Genomic DNA, 23,090 nt, shown 5'->3' with positions numbered 1-23,090 from the left:
TATTAAAATTCCAAATAGATCGGCCATTGTACAAGTAAGAAAGAATATGCTGATCGCTTTCTAGAAATTTTATAAACAACAAAATAATAACAATATGAGAGTGATGCTAAGGGCTGCTGATGGCACAATGCGACGCTTTAGGAGATTTTGATACTGAATGAACATTACTATACAGAGCGCAATTTAATCGATGGTGATAGCTTTACAAACTTTATCTGTTTTTACACTGATTGACGATGCTGATTTATATAAAAATATTTAAAAAATATTTGATATTAGTTCATTTGTTTATGTGATCTAGGTGTTAATAATGGAAAAATTTTACATACCCTTGATGAAATACTTCCCTGACCAGAAATATTATATTTTGAGCGCCCTTTTCGAAGCTATTCTATCCAGGTATCCATGTACTGCTTTCAATCCTGAAATTATTCTTATTGTGCATGCTCATGCATTATATTAGTGATGCTCATAATCATGCAACAGATAAGAAGGAGAGAAAAAGAGAATATAGGAACAGTGATTAGTAATGAGTTAATTATGTAGTTTTGTTAGAATTATAAACAATTAAACAGCAGTAATGAATAACTTATAAAATTACTTTGCAGCATAGCTGAGCCTTTCGGAACGTAAGACCGATGTATAAAAATAATTTGTTTCGAAATTGTCCGCGTGGTCTTCTAGTGCCCCTATTAGATCAGAATCAGTCATAGACATACATATCGAATGCTCGCCATGACCCTATGACCAACATTTGTATATGTATAGACTTAGCTGATGTGGCTTTTCTAATAGGTAGTTCTTTCACTCATTGATTGTCTTCAAAACCTTGTCAAGTATAGAAAATTGATTTTATTTCATTTATTACTACATTAAAGCTACATTGTACTTATTAAGTATTAGGTATTATTTTATGTTTTTAACACTATTGATATTATCAAGGCCAGAATTCCCAGTGAGTGAAGAATTTTATAGTACTAGAACACCATAGAAGATCGCTTAACATTACCTAATCATGGAACGGCTTTTTGCTCTATTATTTTAGGTAGATGCTATTGATCTCCCTTTGCTCCTATCCGCAACCCGGTGCACGCGCCCTGTTGGTTTTCGAAAACCTCGTAGAAGATTACAAACCGTCAATGGCATTCCCAATTACTACCCCACATTGCACATTCAAGGGTCTGATTGTGCTCCTAACCCACCCTCAGTCTGTAATCTTCTCGCCAGTTTGAAATTATATTTTCCCGAAGTGAAAGTAATTTTGATGAGTGATAGCGTAGTGCAGCCCAACTGCATAGTACAGTAGTTTAACCAGAATCTTTAGGTCAGAAGATAAAATCTAAATTTTGTAATAAAAAGGTTGCCATTGCTTTGAAATTTACCCAACATCTAATCAAAACTACTAACAACAGCGATCAATTATCAAAATTCATCGCTCCCTGGAAAATATAATCCCAAGCCCAAGAAGACATCTACAAAATTCAAAAAAATATTCCTCCATGGATTCTACTGATATTTACTTTTCGTGGAATGCATAGAAAAACAGCAAAAAATATGGTTTAAATGCAAGTGACTTGTACTATAAAATGTTATCTTCCATGTTACGTCGATAATTAATGTTAACATCAACTTGCAAATTATTTCAGGAACTTTTTGGAAAACCATGTTTTTTTACGTGGTCACCAACCATATGGGGCATTATGAGCCACCCTACGGGGCAGTATGAGCCACCTCATTCAATCGAATGATTTTTATTTAAGGTGAAACAGTTTGGAATCAACTTTTAAGATTGCACTAAAACTTCAAAGGCACAAATCTGTGCCTTTGAAAACGTAAGTAGGGGGAGAAGTCGGCCATTGTGCCGGCCATCTTTGGATTCCGAGATGTTTCACCTTAAAACAGTATAGAGAAGACTTAGTGGTGAAGAGTACATTATTGGAAAGGAAATTGTATTAGCTTTGCTTGAAATTATTGATTTTAGTGGCTTATTTTTTAAAGATACATAATACATAGTAAACAGACCATGTTATACTGGTACTAAATTGCGATACTTGGTTCAACGTATTTTCTAGCAAAGTATTCCACTTGTAATGGTGCATAAAGATGACTATGCAGTAAAAAACTAATCTGGTTTATTTAGACAATGCATTTTTATGTTCAAAACAACGTTTGTTTTGCTTAAATCTAGGTGGCTCATTTTGCCCCGCCTCTTCATCTTGAAATTAATATATTGTTTTTCAATAATTTTGTTTACGAACAAATCTAATTTCGCTCATGAACTGTTCATTATGATCAGAAGTTTCAATGGATTGCTGAAATTTACCAGAATTATAAATATAATTGTCTTAAAGGCCTAATTAAAAACTGCCAAAATTATAAGCTTTTCATGACGAAGGACAAATTTGTACATTTTTGTAAATATCTTGAGTGTTCAAACGAATATTCTTACGGTTTTTATTGTGGTGGCTATTTGAGGCATCCTCTAGCAGATCATAATGACACTAGACATTAAAACACTGTTTTTGAGGTCAAAACCGGGATGGCTCATATTGCCCCGTATGTTCATATTGCCCCCATTGCTCCTAATGCATTCCTCTGAATGCTTTCATGTTGAATCCCTTGGATAATTATTTGGCAAATTTCTGGGAAAAATCATGGAATAATTTATTGTGAAATTCTTGGAGGAATCACCAAAGAAAACACTGGAGAATTCCCTCGGGGAGTCCCTAACACATCTCTGGAATAACTTTTAAAGCAATCCCTGAAGGAGTTCCTACAGGATTCTCTAAGGCAATTCCTGGTGGATTCCTCCAAAAAAATCCTCCATGAAATACTGAAAGGAATCCTCGGAGAAATATCTGGTAGATTCTTGAAGTAATCCCTTCAAAAAATCCAGGTCAAATGCCTCGTAGGTTTCCTTAAGGGAGACAAGGAAGAATCTTTGAAGAAACACTGGAAGAATTCATAAAATAATTTATTGAAAATTCCCTAGAAGAATCCCCTGAAAGTAACCTGGGGGAACCTCTCGAAAAATTGCAAGCGGAATTTCTAAAGGACTACCTGGTAAAATCCCGTGTATGAATTGTTTTTTAATTAGGAAATACTGCGAATTTCTTGCTGAATTCCCGAAGGTTCCTAGAGGAATTCCTTAATGAATCTTTGGAGAAATTTTGAGTAGAATCACTGTAAGAGCTCCTGAAGGAATCTCTGCATGTATTTCTGTATGAATTTTTGAAGGAATTTCTAGCAAAAATCGTGTAGGAATCTCTAGAAGAATGTTTGGATTAATCACTGAAGGATTTTTTGGAGGTATTCCTAGGAAAAAAATTGATGGGTGGAATTTGTGATGGAATTCCTGTAATAATTTATTGAAGAGGGGGGGGGGGGGTGTTTGGTTATTCATTGAGTAATCTCTCTAAAAATTTCTAGGGGAATTCCTGGTGGAAGCGCAGGAAAAAAAACCCTTATACAATCTGTGTAAAATTGCTTGAAATTTCGCTGGAGGAATTCCTAAATAAATCTTTGGAGAATATTTTAGTGGAATTCTTGAAGGAAGCACTGGATAAATAAATCCCTTGGGAAGTTTTTGGATAAATCTCTGATGGACTTTGTAGAAAAAAAATACAAGAAAGAATCGCTGAAGAAATTCCTTTTGGTGGAGAAGTCCTAAAAAAGGTCAGGTGAAATCCTTATGGGAATTTCTTGTGATATATTTATTGAGAAGTATTTAAAATAACTCATTATGTGATTCCTGAATAATGATGGAATCCTTGGATATAACTTTTAGAAAAATTCCTCAATGAACCTTTGAAAAATTGTTATAGCAATCTATGGAAGAATTCTTGGAGTCAGCCATCTCTGAAAAATTACTGAAGAAATCACTTGAGGATTATTTTGTTTTTTGAATCAGTGGAGGAAATCCTGAATAATTAGTAAAGGATTCTTTGAAGGAACTCTCTAGCAGATCATAATGACACTAGACATTGAAACACAGTTTTTGAGGTCAAATCCGAGGTTGTTCATATTGCCCCGTATGTTCATATTGCCCCCATTGCCCCTATAAACGAATAATAAAATTTATAGCTTAAATTTGACTTTGAGAGGTCCGAACGACTTTGCCGTCTCCGTAACAGCGTTTGAAATATATGTCCCAGAAACCACAGGCTAGCGACACAACTTAAAATTTGGTAGAATTATTTGGGTTTATTCAACGAGTGACGTGAGGGGAGAATTGTTGGCCTCTTATAGCAAGGTGACAATACTCGACTCGAGTGAAATGACTCTCCATTTGGTTTACACGGCGAGTCACTTCACTCTAGGCGACAATTGTCACTTCGCTAAAGAAGACCGACAATTATCACCTTACGCCACTCCTAGAATAAGCCCAATTGTAAGAAACTATGGAGAAAATCCCAGGAGAATTTTTGTAAGAACTGTTGGTGTCATTCATGTCGAATTTACTAATGATATCAGTGTTAGATGGCTGAAAGATTTTCTGGAGCGATTTCTGAAGGAACTCATGTAAGCATTCCTTAAGAAATCACTGGAGGAATTTCAGGGCGAATTCCAGGGATAATTGCTGGAAGAATCTTTAGACAAATTTCTGGATGGATCTCTGGTAGAATCTCTGAATGAATTCCAGAACAACCTTCGGCAGAATCCCATAGCACGGTCTATGAAGAAGCCACCATAATTCACAGCATACAAAAAGGCAAAAAATAACTTTAGAGACCACTTCGCAATTGACTTTAGAGATCTTTCATTAAGTAGAGAAACTTTTAAAAAATTTGCATATGATTCATGACCAAATCTTTAAAATGGGACGTTTTACCACCCTGCACAAAAAAAGCTGCCAGAATTTTCCCAAGATACGTTGCTATAATTTCTGCTGGAAACATCGTCAAAAATATTACAAAAATTCCTTATCAACTGAACCTAGTAATTCTCCAAGGATTTGGTACAAATTGTTCAATATTATCATATCCTATTTTCCGAAAATCACGCTAAAAGTGTTTTCTGATATGTTGTCAGGCATTTTACAAGGAATTCATTTTAGAATTGTAACGTAAATACCTATGTTCAGTCTGATTAAGAAACTTTTGTGACTTTGAATTGCATTTGCATAAACATATCAAAATTACTTACCACAGCTTGGTCATCTTGTCCTGGTACTGTATCCCGATGACGTACAGAATCAACGCGTGCAACAGTTCGCAAGCGGCAACCTTGGTTTTGCGATCGCTAGAACCCACGGCTAGCGCGCATACTCGTGCTATGATCGTGTCCAGTTTGATGATAGGTCTGATTCCGGTCACATTCAACAACTGCAGCGAAATGTTCCGATTCGAGTCCAAATCCCATAGGACCAACGGTTTTTCCAGGTCCGCCGTTTGCTGGGCCGCATCGTCCGTTTCGGACCGAAGTATCATTTTGGTGCAAACGTTCGGATCGAGATCGCCCAGAAAAACCAGAATCCTCAACTGGAGCTTGACCAAATCGCTCTCGGAAGCTTCCAAAGCGTGCTGAAGTTTGATCTTTTCGATCTTACTGCTCGTCAGGTGGACGCTTCGTTTGCGCTGGAATTTGACCAAGCGAGAACTAATCGGAGGCGGCAGAGCAACGTCACGGGTTTGCAGATAGCTGTCCAGCAACGGAAGAACGTGAACAAGAACGCGATCGCGATTTTCTGAGGAAGTTGGGGAGCCTTCGGCGACTAGACGCCTTACGCAGGAAAGCGCTGCATTCGCCAAGGATAGCATTCCTTTCCCTAGTTGAAATGCAGAGCATAATATTTCTATCAAGTCCTTAGAATCATCCAGAAAACTGTCCAGCAATGTCACGGGAGCACCCAAGACAAATCGCAAACAGGTGAGCTGCAGTTCTCCGGTGGAATTACGTGATTTGGCAATTTGCAACTCCAAATAGTAGACCAGCAGGTTGGTCGTGGACATCGTCGAAAAGTTCTGCTGTCTCTGTAATGATATGAAATTAATCTGTAGGGTAAGAAGGGGCAAGATGAGGCAGGGGGCAAGATAGGTCAGTGTCGGTTTGAGGTGCTATATTTTTATTTATATTTTTACAAAAAAAAACAAGTATCCATATTGTGTTTATTAGAGCATTACTTTTCAAGTAGGTATATGTAATAATCCTATATTTTTGTGAGTATTCCTTTTTTTTGTGAGAAGAAAATATAAGTTAATGTTACATATTTGTTGAGAAATCATCATATTTAATTAGCGTGTGAAAGAGTATAAAAATAAAATAAATGGTCAACAATTCTATTAGTTTATGGAATGTTTTGGGGATCCTACCCTTAGGTGACCCATCTTGTCCATCCCAAGTCTGATTTTACAACAAATTGAACTATTACCTGAAAGTACCGCAGTTGGTTGGCTGTGAACAGTCCCAGATCAATCAGCTTTACAAATCCGCTGACCAGCGGATGTTTCACAGACTTCCTAACCATATAGTCGAAATAGATGGGAATCCATTCTTCGAAATTGTCCCGCACGTGGTCGTTGTACTTCAGCAAGTCCTGATACAAGTCCACCAAGTTGAAGAAAATATGGAAATCTTTCGGTTTCACTGGGACCAGATCAATGTTAGGATCGCAGAAGAACACGTCCTGATCTTCCCCGGTGTCGTCCTTGACCGTTCGTTTACGAGTGCTCAAATCCAGTTTGTCCAAAATCAGGAGCAACGTCTTCATCAACTGAGCGTAGATGACCTTTATCAGCGGTCCTCTGTCCAAGCTCAGATTCGACCCAGGCGTGAGCAAACCCCTCCACAACGGAAGATAATTCCTGTAGGTAATGTAATCTTTCCAGTTTGAATTTTCTTCAGGACCTCTACCCTGATTCACGTCGACAACTAGCATGTGCGAGCAACTCCAGATGATTCCTCTCAGCACAATCTTCTCAAGTAAATTGTCCAAAACTCCGCCGCCAAGCTTACCCAAATTATCGAAGGTTTTCATGAGAGAACTCACAATCAGCTCATGGTACGAACTACTCAGATAGTGGAAATCCTTCACCAATCCGATGATGATGTTTTGGAGCGCTATGATCTGCACTCCAGTCAGCTCGCGCACGTGACTCATGATGTCCGAGAGAGCCTGTACGAAGTCCGGCAAATGTTCCAACAGTTCATTGGATTTTTCCTCCACCAAGTACACGAACTCGGTCCGCTGCATCACCAGAAGCAGCAATTCGTTCATGTATTCCTCCGTCATAAGGCAGCTGCAGGCTTCGGCCATCGAGCCGAATCCCCGAATGGCCACTCGTATCTCGAAGGACTTAGAACCGGGCGCCATCAGGACGGTCTTGAAGTACTTCATGAAGAAGTTCAGCACAGTTATACGCGCTTCACGTGCTGCGCCCTCCGCGGTGGACGTTGATTCTTCAAGATCTTCACGAGCCAACAGTTGGCGCGCTATTTCACGGTGGAAGGAATGCAATGCGTAGATCGCCACTTTGCGGTCTTCCACGGACGATCGCAGCCATTTGGTTGTCAGAATGTTCTGCCAGTGTACGTAGTCGACGTAGAGAAACGGTGAGAATAGGGCACTGTGACGTTCCAGGAGGATCAAGGCGTCTGAAACGAGGGAGAGAAGGTTTCGAATCACGTTAATTTCATTGCCCTTGGTTGTGCAATAAGATGGCGAGTCAATGCAAAGCAGAGAGGAAGAAGAAGAGTTGAGTTTTAGAGCGTAGGATTTCCATCAGCGAGGGGCGAACAACCTTCAAAGGTAATTCACATATCAAGCGTGTGCTAGAATAAGGGCGTAAGTCGCATGATCGATTTCTCTTCATCGATACTCTCTTCTGTGAATAAAGGTGACAAGACGCAAGTTTGTCGGCATTTTTTCACCTCAGGACGCAAGATTGCATCGTTGCCAAGCGGTCTGGAGTGAAAAAATGCCAACACATCTGCATCCTGTCACCTTTATTAACAGAAGTGAAGATCGATGAAGAGAAATCGATCATGCGACTTACGCCCTTATTCTAGCACACGCTTGATATTTTATGCAAAAACGACCTCTTGGTTTGGTTACTCTTTTGTGTAAGACTATGAAGACATCCGCCCTTCTCATTTTGGAACATGCGAAAGAATTCAATTTCTCGACTAGGTAATGGGTCTAATGAAAGTTTTGTCCATTAACTTTAAATTCCTCATGAATGACTGCTTGATTAAATTCCTCTAGGGGATGGTAAACATATTAGGTCACGCTAAATTTCGACTTTTTCGACCTCATCCCCCCCCCCCTTTGTCACGTTTTTTGTATGGGTGCTTCTAAAATTTTTTAAGGCTTGTCACGCTTGGCTTGACCCCCCCCCCTTAGAGCGTGACGGAATTTGTGCATGACCCCTGGATATTCCTTCATTCCAAAATCTCAACAGAGATTTCTCCAGAGATTCGTTCTAGGTAACTATGAATTTCTCTAAAAAATCCTCTGTGGAGTCTCTAGAAGATTTCCTGGAGAAATATATGAGGCTATTTCTAGAAACATCCATCCATGTCCTAGAGTAATCCCTGGAGAAATTCTTGAAGAAATCCCTAAAAAATCTATGGGGCTCTGCACTGTTTTGATTTTGCATGAGATTTTGACGTTTACTGGCCTTGTTGTTTACTAATTTCATGAAGGAGGAAAAGAGAGAGACAGCTTTTTGTGCAGAGCCCCATAAGCCATTTTATGAGACGTTTAGAATCATATGGTTTCCGTTTGTTTAGCGTTTCTTCTAGCGCCACATTTGGAAGGAGCATATTCAACAATGGCGCTGGTGGCAATGCAACAAAGTTTTTAATGTTCGCATGTAAAATTTAAATCAGTAGGCGGGGAAGATATTTTTCATTTACGTTACCTGTGATACATGTAAACCGGGTAGAAACATGCGCTGAAAGAGACGGGGAAGTCATCGGCAACCAAAATGTGTCCAGCGCCATTCAGATATCATGCTAGTTTTTTGAACAACAACAATGAGCGGCCCGCCAGAAAACGTCATTCGAACGTCTCGTAAAATGTAGTAGCATTCCTGTAAAGATTTTGCTGAAGAGGAAAAAAATTCTTGCAGGAATATCTGAAGGATTAGCTGAGTAAATTGCTGAAGAAATCCCTAGAGGAATGTCTGATAATATCCCTGGAGAAATTAATGGAATAATCCTTGGAGAAATCACTACAGAGATTTTTCTGGAGGAATCCCTGGAGGAATCCATCAGGAGATTTTCTTGGAATAATCCCTGGAGAAATCTCTGAAAGAAGCCCTGTATAGATTTTCCTGGATGACTCTTAGGTAGCATTCTTGGAAAAATAGAGTGTAGCTCTTTCAGAACTAACCTAAAAAATCCGGTTGCGACCAAAAACCCTCTTTGGAGGATTTTTTGTAGAATCTCTAGAGGAATCTCCGAAGGAATTCTTGAAGCAAACCCTAGAGAAACTCTTGGTAGAATTCCTGGATGAATTTCTGAAAGAATTATTGTAGATAATTCTTAGAGAAAATACTTAAGGAATCTGTGGAAGAATTTTTCAATAAATTACCGGAAGCATTTCAGGAGAAATCCCTGGAGGAATTTAAAAAAGAATCGCTGGAGGAATTTTCAAATGAATTTCAAGAAGAATTCCAGAAAACATCCCAGTAGGTATCTTTAAAAGAATGTTTAGAGCTTTTCCTGAAGAAATCACTGGAGGATTTCCTGGAGCCCTCTCTGATCTGCTCACAAAAAAGCGGCTGCGGTTAAAATTTTCTGGCTACAATTTTTATAAACAAATTTTTGTCAAAATTTTTACTTATATTAGTTATAACAGTTTGAAAATGTATTAAACAAACTGTGGGGTGGGGCATAAATTACGAATCAATGATTGGCAAAGTTTGACAAAACATCAATACTTAAATGGCAGGAATATCTTTTACTAGCCGTAAACTGATGCATGTAGAAAAATACACACTCAATTTTGATAAGAAATATGCCCAAAATAGGGTTATTTGCAACACACCCAAAAAAAACATTTGTTTCGCAAAACTATACTGAGGCAAAAATCTCGCATGATAAGACACTTGCGTATTTCATTCGACGAGATTGAGATTCATAAGACAAGTGTAATTTTTTCATAACAATCAATTGTCAATGTCATAAGAACGCTTATGAACCACCATTGCTCATCATTGTGAAGAACCACGTGAGGCAAATTTTCTCGGTACAGCTATTTCACTATCAGATATGTATTCAATATGGCTTCCGAAATGGACGTGTTTGCTGATTTGTCGCTGGCTGACTCCGTTTCTAATGCATCAAAGGGTAAATATTTTCTATTTATCATCAATTCCGCTGTAACTAACACATTCTTTCGATCAGATTAAGGAATTGGATCCAAAGAATAAGATTTTTGAATGAAAATTCAAAACAATTTGTATGACGCGTAAGAAATCACAAACCCCCCTAATCCATTAATCCGCCCCTAACGTAAACCTGCACCAATTCAGACGTTCTTCACAACTTTTCTCAATAATGTTTCGCTGCTATAATATACTTCTTCGCGTTCAAAATAGGTTAGACAACTAGAGAAAATCGAATTTTCATCCATTTTGTCGTATCGCAAATCGATTCTAATGCTTACAGTAAAGTGCTTTAATCGAATTGCGACATGACAAAATGGATGAAAATTTGATTTTCCCAAGCTGGTTAACCAATTTTTCAACGTGGATTAGTATTATTCACTCATTGAAATTTATAATCTAAAGCTCAAATTACACAAGACAGTCTTATGGAACCAAGAATGGGTCAGAACGTAATTCATAAAACTATCTATGGATTTTGTTATCAAGTCAATGCTGGTTCATAAGATCATCTTACAAAATTCCTTCGAGGTATATTATGGAAACAACATCTGCCGAAAACCATACGATGGTCTTATGAATTTCAAAGATTTTTCTTGTGTCGTAATTCCATAAGCAAATCTTATGACAGTCTTACGTTTGCTTTCCTCAGTGTATGGTAAAACGTGAAATTTTGGTGACGTTTTTCGCACCATGAGTCATTTTTCGCTAAATTTAAAGATGGAAGAACGCAGCAGGCTATGCCGCGGACTCTTGCTTTTCTTCGTATTCCCGTTTTTCGCGATTCCGCTGATATTGGCTGGTGCTACGGCATCCGGATTCTAGTATGAAAGTGAATCACCGAAAGCCCCCGGAGTTTATTCTTGATAAAATTTGTCTCTGAAATTTTGATTCAGGTTCTACGACCGCCAGTACTTCGCCATCCTGTGTTGATTCGTGTTGAAAATAATCGGTAATTGATCACAAAAGGCCTCATTCAAATGGCAAAAGGAATAAATTATAAGCAACAAATACCGCCTACCAGAATTCGATTTGTTAGAGAAAAGTACTTGAATGTGAATAAAAAACGTCGTGAAATTCAAGACATTTAAATTTTTTTTGTGTGTGGATAAATGACGAACGAATGCGCGGTAAAGGCGAAAGGGGAAGCAAAGTCGATCCCAAGGCTTGTTGAGTCGAAGGTTTCCATGGCGCCTTAGATGGTTTTCGGTGAGATTGACCTGATTATGATTCTTACTAAATAAATAAACTAAATACGTGCCAGTTTTGAAGAAAACATCTTTTGAACTGGAACTGGAAGTGTGTTTGAATAATTATTATACATTTGATAATGGTAATGCAAACATGCGGGGCTTATTGTTAGTGAAGGTCACTTCTGAACGGACGTGTCTCTCCAGCCATTCTGAAATGGATCACTGGATCTGCAATAGAGCTAACAACCTGGACTGAAGCTTTTTGCAAAAAGATTGCAGAAAGATTTTTTCCATAATATCACTGCCGGACAGTGGGTTTTAGTTGGATCGCGCATTATCGTCCATAGGCCAAAAACGGTTTCTAAATAAATATGCCGCGTTGGATTGACTACATTAAATCTAAACACTTTTAAAATTGCATCATTCTAATCTAATTAAAAGTTATTAAAACTTCATTTAGCTTATAAAAGGAACTTTTTGAAACGGAACGCAGAATCAGCTTTATTAGGCTGATCCCGCCAGATTGGGGTATCAGGTATCAGAAGGCCGGCTCCAAAGGCACGTTCCCCACCAGTTGGGAGATTTGTGCCATCGCCATATTTGAGGCTATTTCATCATCTACCCGATGGGAGAGGAAGGGGAAGGGAAAGATGGGAGGAAATAGGAGTGGGGTCCCTTGAAGAGGGAAGATCGCATAAGCGAAATGAGAGCATGTAGCTCCATACCACAATGGGTTCGAACAGCGCCCTAAAAAGGGCACTGCAAAACTCATGAGCGCAAAGAGAGCCTATAGCTGATTCTATAACATTCCCCAGAAAACCATTCCCCCGAAACCCATTCCCCAGAATTCCATTCCCCAGAATCTCATTCCCCAGAATGTACCATTCCCCAGAATTTCACTCCCCAGAATGAACCATTCCCCAGAAAACCAATCCCCAGAATGGACCATTCCCCAGAAAACCAATCCCCAGAATGGACCATTCCCCAGAAAATTATATACCTACTTTAAAGTTTTGAAATAATCTATTTAAAAAACTTGAAAATTAAACTCCATACAAAGTTGTTTACAAGTACATGAGAAGATTAGCATTGGTGCTGCTAATTATGAACACTTTACGCATAATTCAAATTTCATTTGTAAATGAACTATCACAGTAGTTTCACTTTTATTAGCACTTATGAAAACTGATAGATCAGTCTATGGGGAAACACAATATCCAATATTTATTTAAAAGAATATACAACTCATCACTACTCTGCACAAAATAGAGCTACACCCTTCTTTCGGTATAGTAGATTCCAAATGTATAATTTCACATGTATGTCCAATTTTTATCAAATGTAGTGATGTATGCAGCTTTTCATCAATGTTTTAAGAAGGTGCATCATCTCTTACTTTTTAGGGCTACACCGATTAGAATAAAGACGTTCGTAGTATCATATTATACGTTTCCGATATAATGATTACGTAAACTCGACAGAATAAAAACTTACTATTCTGCACATTAAAATGATACGCCCTTCTTTGCGTCAAGTCTAAATTACAAATGACTTGTTTAATTTTGCACAAAATAGTGATACACCCTTCTTTCAGTTTTATCCTGTTGACGATATAGACAAAATTTTCCGTAAGGATACCAAATGGAAAGAAGGCATTTGGCATGATTGATTAAATGATCAAGGACCATTTGATATAATGGTCATTTGACCAATGACCATTTGGCATGACATGAAGAACATCCTTTTTAAAAAGAAGGAGCATAAGTATGGCTGGATGGCAAATGGCTTTATACCAAATTATTTTATGCCAAGTGACCTTTTGCTATATGGGCTCTCCATCGATATATTTTGCCTATATCATTAATGAGATAATACTGAAAGAAGGGTGCATCACTATATATGCAAGAATAAACATATAGTCTGTATATTTTATGGGAATGTATTAAAAGAAGAGTGTATTATAATAATATGCAAAATACTCATGAATAGGGGGATTAGGGGCATATTGGACACATTAGGTAAATGCTTATTTTACATAGAATGGAAATATGTTTCTTTGCTCTAAAATAAATCCACCGCTTCCTCTGCTTTGCTTATAAACTAATTTGAAGCTGAGAAAAAAAATATAGTAGAATTTCAGAGGACAAATGAAGCAAAGCGTAAACTTTTATACCGTCAAAACGTTCATATACAATACAGATTTCTTACAGTTTATAAAGTTTTGCTGAAATATGCATATTCCCAGAGAGTAAGGGGGTGTCCATTTCGCCCCGTGTGTTCATTATGTCCCTAACCCTCCTACCTACATATTTGTTTTGTCACATCAGACCTTAGCCTGTTACATAAGTGACGCTTCTTCCTCTTTTCTGGCGTTACGTCCCTACTGGGACAGAGCCTGCTTCTCAGCTTAGTGTTCTTATGAGCACTTCCACAATTATTAACTGAGAGCTTACTATGCCAATGACCATTTTTGCATGCGTATATCGTGTGGCAGGTACGAAGATACTCTATGCCCTGGGAAGTAGAGAAAATTTCCAACCCGAAAAGATCCTCGACCGGTGGGATTCGAACCCACGACCCTCATCTTGGTCTTGCTGAATAGCTGCGCGTTTACCGCTACGGCAATCTGCGCCCCCACATAAGTGACTCACGCAAAGCAATAATTAAAAAAAGAAAAAAATGGATATTCATATAGCTTTCTGGGGAATGGTGCATTCTGGGGAATGGAATTCTGGGGAATGTTACATTCTGGGGAACGATTTTCTGGGGAATGGTTCATTCTGGGGAACGGAATTCTGGGGAATGGTTTTCGGGGGAATGGTTTTCTGGGGAATGTTATAGAATCCCTATAGCTCATTACCACAGCGGGTTAAGAATAACAGAATGGCCTGAAGATTCAGGCTTCTGAATTCAGTTTCACTTAATAAGTGTTTACCAAGTAATTGGAATCGCATTTGCGAAAAAACTGGACAGTTACATATCAGGTGATACGAAGTTCCATAATCGGAGTCACAACTATCACACACAAATGAGTCAGCACGCTGAATATTTGCCATGTGATAGTTGAGTCGGCAGTGGCCTGTCAACGCTCTGACCAAAAGACTGCAATTCTTGCTTTGACAGATTTGTTAAATACTTCGCCACCCTTGGAGATGGCTCAGTAATGTAAAATTTTGTTTGACGACATGACTCCAAACTATTCCAATATTGCTTGTGCTGAGTTGCCGCTCAAGAGTTTATCTGAAGCTTCACCCAGCACTTCGAAATTGGAATAGCCGGCTCAGGGCCAATGAAGTCATGCAATGCTCCATCGCGAGCTAGCCCATCAGCCAATTCATTTCCAACGATGGAAGAATGGCCAGGTACCCATACAAGGTTTACAGAGTTGACTGAATTCAGTTCCTCAATTTGAGTTCGACATGCGATAACAAGCTTCGACCTTGAGTTGGCCGAAGCGAGAGCTTTTATAGCAGCCTGACAATCTGAACAGAAGTATATGACTTTACCCATTACGCGCTGTTGAAGTGCTGATTGCACTCCACACATAAGAGCAAATATTTCCGCCTGAAAAACGGTGCAGTTTCTACCAAGTGAGTAAAACTGATTCAGCCTTAGCTCACGAGAATATACTCCTGCACCAGCTCTACCTTCAAGAAGGGAGCCATCAGTATAACATACTATATTGTTTGATATACTTCTTTCCAAATAGCCAGACGTCCACTCTTCCCGTGAAAGGAATTGTGTGGTAAATGTCCTGTAAGGAAAGTGACAAGCAATTGTGAGATCACTTGGAGCAAGGAAAATTTTGTCCTAATTCACCAAAAGTGGAAACAACGAAGTGTGTGTAGATCTACGATTCACTGGATTTTTCTCCAGTAGATCCAGTACCCATAAACGGTAAGAGCAAGAAAGTGCTTCTTGTTTAAGATATATGTGTAGTGGCGCAACGTCGAAAATGGCCTCAAGCGCTGCTGTGGGAATTGTAGAGAACGCACCAGACATCGCCATCAAGCACATCCTTTGGAGATGGCCCAATTTTGATTGGATTGTTCTCACTTCGCCCTTTTGCCACCACACAAGACATCCATATGCCAATATTGGTCGAACAACTGTTGTGTAAATCCATTTGATATATTTGGGTTTGAGGCCCCAAGTTTTACCAAAGGTTCGCCGGCATTGACCGAAGGCCATGCAAGCTTTTGTGACTCTGAAATCAATGTGAGGTGTCCATGAAAGTTTGGAATCTAGAATGACTCCGACATACTTTACTTGATCAGTCACATTAATCTCAGTGCCAAAAAGACGTAAAGGTCGAATTCCATCGCGGTTTCGTCTCTCCGTAAAAAGAACAATAGATGTTTTATTCGGGTTAACCGAAAGGCCATATTGGCGACACCAACTCTCGACTACCTGAAGAGCACTTTGCATCAGGTCGAATAAGGTGCTTATGCACATACCAACTATCAGAACTAGATAGTCGTCGGTAAATCCATAAGTTGGAAAACCGCAATTATTGAGTTACCTCAATAGCGTATCTGCTACGAGATTCCACAAAAGTGGTGACAAGACTCCCCCTTGGGGGCATCCGCAAACACTCAATTTTCGAATCGCTGCTTGACGCAATGTCGAGAAGAGATGTCGGTTTTTGAGCATTCGATGAATCCAATTGGTAATAATTGTAGGTAGTCCATGGTTTCGTGCGGCTTCCAATATGGCATCGAAAGACACGTTATCAAAGGCACCCTCAATATCCAAGAAAACACCCAAGGAGGATTGCTTCTGAGCGAATGCTTTCTCGATATCGTATACAACTTTGTGTAAAAGAGTCACCGTGGACTTTCCAGATAGGTAAGCATGTTGATTCACATGAAGAGGCATGTTTGCCAAATAAACATCACGGATGTGATGATCGATAATGCGTTCCAGACATTTCAGAAGAAATGAGGTCAGACTGCTGGTCTAAAGCTCTTCGCTTCTTCATACTACGCACGTCCTCCTTTCGGGATAAATTTTACAGTAATATCACGCCAGGATCTGGGAATGTACCCGCTAGCAAAACTGCTTACAAGTAGCTTTTTCAAAACATGTTTGATAAACTCAAATCCCTTTTGGAGCAGAACAGGATAAATCCCATCCGCTCCTGGAGATTTGAAAGGAGCAAAACTATTAAGTGCCCATTTAATCGATTCAGTAGTTACGATACTGCGAGCCGAGGCCAGAGACTCGTAACTACATGAAAAGACATTTGGTTCATCCGTAGATGCTATGTCCACACATCCGGGGAAGTGTGTATTGAATAAACATTCTAAAACTTCTTCATCGGAAGAAGTAAAGTCACCATAAGGTAAGCGAATTTCGTTCACTTGGAAATCCTTAGACTTTGCAAGGATTTTGTTCAGCCGACTGACTTCACTCAAACTGGAAACATTTGTACAAAGGTTTTTCCAGCCGGATCGTTCAGCACAACGAAGAGTCTTCTTGTAAGCCTTGCGAGCCGACTTGAACGACTCTGATCCAGCTGAACGGCGTCTGTTCCAACTCCTTCTACATTGTTTCCTGAGTCTAGTCAGATCGGAATTCCAACATGGGGTCCCTCTTGTAGTCTTTACAGACCGCAGAGGACATGCTTCTTCAAAAGCTTCCATAATGTAGGATGTTGTAGTACAGGCCGTTTGTGCGGCCCGCAGAGAGTTCGAAGACTCTTCTCATATTTGGCCCTTTGGTTATTCTACTAACCCGTAGTTAGAACATACCAAGACTAACCGTTTCAATTTACAATTTATTTTCAAGCTAACATTTTAGCTAGGTAATTGTTTATATTGTTTTAAATGTTTTAAATACCAGGTTCTATGAATGATTTGAGTTTTAAATTTTAGAGTCTGGGCATTTAGCAACTACAAGATTCAAGCATTGTCGATTGCAGTTTTTATAGATGTTAAAATTCTTCTACGTATGAATATGACTTGAGATAATGATTTGAGGTTCATTATGAGAAAAACAAACGCAAACATCAGATTATTAATATTGGGATTACAACAAAAATGTTTCTACCGTGCCTTCTTTCAAAATTCAATGAATGAAACCTGAACATAACTCATTGTCAAAAGACCAATTTTTCAAACAAAATTTCACTTAATCAAAGGCTCAAATTTTCACAGAACTTTGGAAGTAAATTTTACCAACACCTTGGCATGATTCAATGAGCAATTTTCTAAAATCCTCGGAAAGGTTACCATATAACATTATGAAAGATTTTGACAGAATCCTAAGCGAACAGAAAAATAGAGTTTTGAGCTGTTTTTTTTTTTAAATCCTGGTAAGCAAAGAAATCCTAGACACGATTCTTGTAAAATCCTGAAAATTCCAACCAAGATTTTCGTAAAAGCTTGTTTAGGGTTTTAAAACATTCTGGGCCATTCTGTCAATACGTAGTCGAGTTCTGGCAGAATTCGGAGTATGATTTTATAAAATCTTGGGCATTATTCTCACAGGGTTTTATGTTTCTGGAGAAGATTCTTCAAAATATGCTGGAATATATATTTTCATAATTTTGAAAGAGACTTTCAAAATATCTAGCTATCTAGCAGGACGCTTCATCTGTTTTTGCGATTTCTACAAATGCAAATTGCTTCATTCCCTGATTTTTGTCATATTTCTTGAACTTCGTGAATTGGCTTTTGCCACACTTTTAAGATTTATTTTTGAGATCCTCACCATAGACTTTTTTTTTGCTAAAACTGCGTCTATTTTATGGGAACATGACAAGTGATAAATAATTTCTGAACTAAAGATAAGAATACATCGAAGCCAAACCTCGAATTTTCAGCAGCACAAGTAAAGGGAACTAAACAACAATTTGAGCTGAAAATTTGGTCGAATGGTCATGCGCTGGTGATGACCAGTCGATCAAATTTTCAGCGCGAACGATTATCTAGTTCTCTAGATTTGTGCTTTTGAAGGTTTGGTTTTGTCAGACTTCATGCATATATTTGAGCATCCAAAAATTTGGCCCGCCATACAATTTTTTTTCTGCGATTTGGCCCGCGGTTCAAAAAGGTTGGGCAGGCCTGTTGTAGTATCAACGGCAGCATCCAGATCACTTGGATTTTCAATGGACGGAGAATATCCATGAAATTTGGTCGCAACCAATTCAATATAGAGTTCCCAGTTTGTTGACCGGGGATTCCTAAAACGCAAAGTCTGCGCAGTTACATTTAAATGTTCAAAGAAGAAGTAGCGATGATCAGATAATGATTCCTCATCTGATACATGCCAATTCGTCAACTCGTGACTGATTCTATTCGAGCAGAGCGTTATGTCTAACACTTCTTCTCTATTAGAAACCATGAAGGTTGGGCGATTGCCTATGTTAAGTAATCCAAGGTCTGTACTACTTAAGTATTCCATCAGACTGGAGCCTCTCAAATTGATATATGAGCTGCCCCAGATAATGTGATGAGCATTGGCATCACTGCCCACAATCAGCGGAAGGCCTTTTGTTACGCAGTGTACGACAACTCGTTTGAAGTCATCCGTTGGGGATGGTTCATCATGTGGTAAATATACCGAACAATAGACGTATTTCCTGGTGAGGTCACCAACAGAAACATCGATTGTGACAGCACATGCATCTCTGGTAGTTAACTCAGAAATAAGTGTAGCAACGATTGTTTTATTAACGAGCACGGATGCGCGATGCATGGCGCGCGATTTTGCCATTTCAAGTTTGCTGAAAGTAGCAAAAACTGGGTCCACAAGGTTACCTCTACGAAAGTAGGGTTCTTGAACTAGCGCCACTTGGGCTGCACCATTTTGCATGAGTCTGCAAATATTGATCGTTGCTGTTCTTTTATGCTGAAGATTGGCAGGATTAAGCTTTTTGAAATCTCAGCATGAAAAAGACCAGCAACGAAAAAACCAGATCGGTATCTATTTAAAGTGCCAAAGGTGAGAAAGCACAGAATACACTGTGTAAAACGCATAATGCGAATCCATATAGTTGATAATTTAATTTAAATGTCAACATATTCATAATCCCACCCTTATTAAGCCTCAGGATAGAGACTAAAGAAGGGCAGCCGATTATCTAGGAGAAATACAAGGTCATCTGCACCATTGCTCCGGGTAGCACAGGAAGAACTCAATACTGTGGAGGGCGCCCTGGTACCCCACAGGCTTCGTTTGCGGCTAGGTTTTATTTAGACCCCCCTAACCATTCATTCTTAGGCACGGTACGCATCACACCATATATTTGGGGTCACCTGTGAGGTGGACTTTTACCACCGGAACAGGCAGTCTGTAGTGTTGATTCTTAGCCAGTTGAAACAACCGCTACCGACACTACGCGGCTATCTAGGCTGCTCGGGAAAAGGAGGTTAATATTGATGATTAACTGACGTACCCAAGCACTACTTACAGCCAGCTGATATTTGGAACGCATCCCCCAAGGAGGTGGTTAGCTTTATTAGGCTGATCACGCCAGATTGGGGGAACTACAACACTGCAACCTAGGACTTCTGCTCATCAATGGCAGATGGTTCAAAGTTCAGTCAAAACATTGTGTACTCAGAGGCGTCGCGTGGCCTTATTATCAACCTGTGCACTTCTAATTTATGTTGAATTCGTTTTTTAACCTAGGTTGGAACTGACGCAACCTGTTCTGAACCACAGTTTCAACCCCAACGGTACGGAGGGCACGACCGCTTTTGAATTCATTTTCTGATTGTCTTCCGATTGACCATCACAAGTACCACCGCGCTAATACTGTATGCTGGAAGCGAGGTTCTTAACCAGTATTGTACAAAAATACGCGCGGGCCCTGGGTCTCAAACTTACAGAAACTTCTTACCGTCAGCCGTCTAAAAAATCACGCCAGTACTCCACACCACAAGCGTGGTGATGTTGAAAGAGCGAAGGAAAAAAGAGAGCAAGCAAAATGGATCTCTCTCGTGGATTGATTTGTCTCTTGTCTTCCCACCGCACGCTCGCACAGATTGATGTGGCAAGACTGTGCACCGGCCAGAGTCGACGCTTTGGCTACTTACACACTGGCATTTGTAGTGCAAAAAACATTCTACCACATATACAGAATTGTGTGTACGACGAAAGGCAACGCGTCTCCCGATGAGAGTGCACACGTTGGGTTTCATCGTCACAGCAGCAACGTGTAGCGTGGAACAAAGTGTTGCGTAGCATGCATCGCACTGAGCGCGTAGGGAAAATTAGGGCACAGATCTCGCGCCGCACCAAACAGCTTTTGCATTTAATTTGAATACCAAAAATATAACAACAAATATTTTGAAAGGTGTAAATTGCGATGATCAATGATAAAGATAATTGAAATAGGCTAAATTTTATTGAGAGAATTGAAGAACCGTACTTCAATAATAGTAGAAATTGTAGGTTGTTATGATGAACGATTTGCCACCTGTGCAGTGCACATGTTGCACATGTGGACGCGACGCCTCTGTGTACATAGAGTAATAGGGTATATCACAATTGTCCTAAAAAATGGACGCAGTGATCCGACACCCGACAGAAGAAGAAGAAGATTAAGCTTGGGCTTTAGCTTTCTTACCATCTTCAATGTGCAATCACACTTATCCATGTATTTCTAGATTAATAAACGGGCCGGACATGTCCATATGTCCATTGGGGGAGAGCAGGGATTTTATCATAAATCTTCGAGAGATAATGAAAGAGAGCTATTAGGATAAACGTTGAAAATATTAAAAAGGGACGAGCCTGAATATGAACCCACGACCTCCTGCTTGTGAAACAGAAGCAATAGTCATTAGACTATCAACTCCATCACAAAATAAACTTTTTGGTTATGTATCACAAAGATTAGGGTCGATGTACCAATAGCCGCATAGCTAAGAACAAAAATTCGTATAAAATCAAAAAATAATGCTAGCGTCATTATTTTTACATCATCTGATAGCTTTTTATCTTGGTTTTGTGGGAAAAATATAAAATCTACGAAAACTCAAATGTTTGTATTTATTATCGCGTGTGCCACTATAGGAACACTTGTGCCTATAGTAGCACTATTTCTAATTTCTGTTCCTATAGTAGCACTAGCATCACGGCGTCGGCAAAATACTTATCAAAACCGTATTTTTACAAAACTTTTATATTTTTCCTACAAAGTGTGGATCTTAAGCTTTCGTTTGATGTAAAAAAAGTTATTAATTCATCAATTATTTCGTATAATAAAAAAAAGTTTCTCTCAGTAGTGCTACTATAGGAACAATAGGTTTACTATAGGCGCAAGGGAGCTCAAATTTTAAGCAAAAATATTTTTTTCGATCATTTTTTGAGCCAAATCAAGATGTAAATCAATGGTACTTAGATAAATAGGTCCTGACCTTCATGTCAAAAAATGATTTGAAAAGATTTATAGCAAAACGGCTGTGAAAAGTCACTAGTGCGACTATAGGCGACTGTCCACTAAGGGAACACCGACCCTATATGTTGATTATGAAGTATATATATATATATATATTTCAAGGAAAGAAAATCCTGTTTTGACTCACGATGTTCACCAATTTGCGTGATTACTAGCACGCTGGCACTTTGTTTGGGCGATGACTGAACATTTGATAATAAGGTTTTAAATTTTCTTATTTAGCGCAGAACAAATGAACATGCTTAAACAAACAGACACATAATTGTTCACGACTAACACAAAATTGGACTCTCTGGACCAACATATAATTTTGCACAATTTTTATGCATGCTGTAAAATCGCTCGTAGATTTATTCTTATTTTCTTCATATATTCTGATATATAACTGTAAGTTCATTAATCGAAACAATATTGCATTTATCGAACTGCTTTTCTCAAACTTATGACCTCAGCGAGCGTGTGCTATACGCAACTGACACGTTGCTTTTGAATTACTCCAGATTCTACATGACACACTTGACTTAGATGACATACGACGATTTCCAAACCTTCATGGTAATATTTCGAAACCCTTCAAGTACAAACATACCTACCCAAAGAGTGCATAATTTATTTCTCATCATCCAAACCACTTCCCACAGCAGTGCTATGAACATGCATTCTATTTCTTTCGACACCACTCGAGTCAACCCACAACGTCATCGCGATTGATATTACACTGCAATTATTTTACTTTCCGTTCTAGCTCTCACATATAAGCGAGCAACGACATACCCAGTGACGCCCTAATCAATATTCAATTATTTACTCTCACGTTCAGATTGACTTAGTCTCACCACAATCTCTTTAACATGCTTCGCTCTCACTCCAAATACTTTCCCTCACTCAATAGAATAGAACGACGCGATGGTTAGTCCTATTTTGCTTGTCTAATTAATCCAAACCGAACACCGATGAACCAATCAGAAGACTGTATGGAGAATGGTTGTCAAAGTAACGCCTCCGCCGCCTAAGGGGTCGTCCATAAATGACGTAGCATTTTAGGGGGGAGGGGGGTCTTCACGAATTTGTGACGATGTGTGACGAGGGGGAGGGAGGGGTCCCAGCTTGTGGACGTAGCATTTTAAATAATTTCGGTAAAAAAAGTGGCGCTGG

At 39.1% G+C, this 23,090-nt stretch overlaps 1 protein-coding gene across 1 annotated transcript in view; it reads right to left on the bottom strand.

Annotated features, from left to right (window-relative positions):
* LOC5570160 (DNA-dependent protein kinase catalytic subunit) overlaps window positions 1–23,090 on the bottom strand; it is a 112,490-nt gene that overhangs the window by 28,211 nt on the left and 61,189 nt on the right. The window contains exons 3-4 of the mRNA XM_021849074.1: window positions 6,371–7,593; window positions 5,146–5,972 (exon numbers count right to left, since the gene is read on the bottom strand). Of these exons, the coding sequence (XP_021704766.1) occupies window positions 5,146–5,972; window positions 6,371–7,593 (2,050 nt within the window). The remainder of the gene's footprint in view (window positions 1–5,145; window positions 5,973–6,370; window positions 7,594–23,090) is intronic.

The sequence above is a fragment of the Aedes aegypti genome, chromosome 3, assembly GCF_002204515.2.
Source record: "Aedes aegypti strain LVP_AGWG chromosome 3, AaegL5.0 Primary Assembly, whole genome shotgun sequence".
NCBI classification, from domain to species: Eukaryota; Metazoa; Arthropoda; class Insecta; order Diptera; family Culicidae; genus Aedes; species Aedes aegypti.
This window is presented reverse-complemented; position numbering and strand designations above follow the sequence as displayed.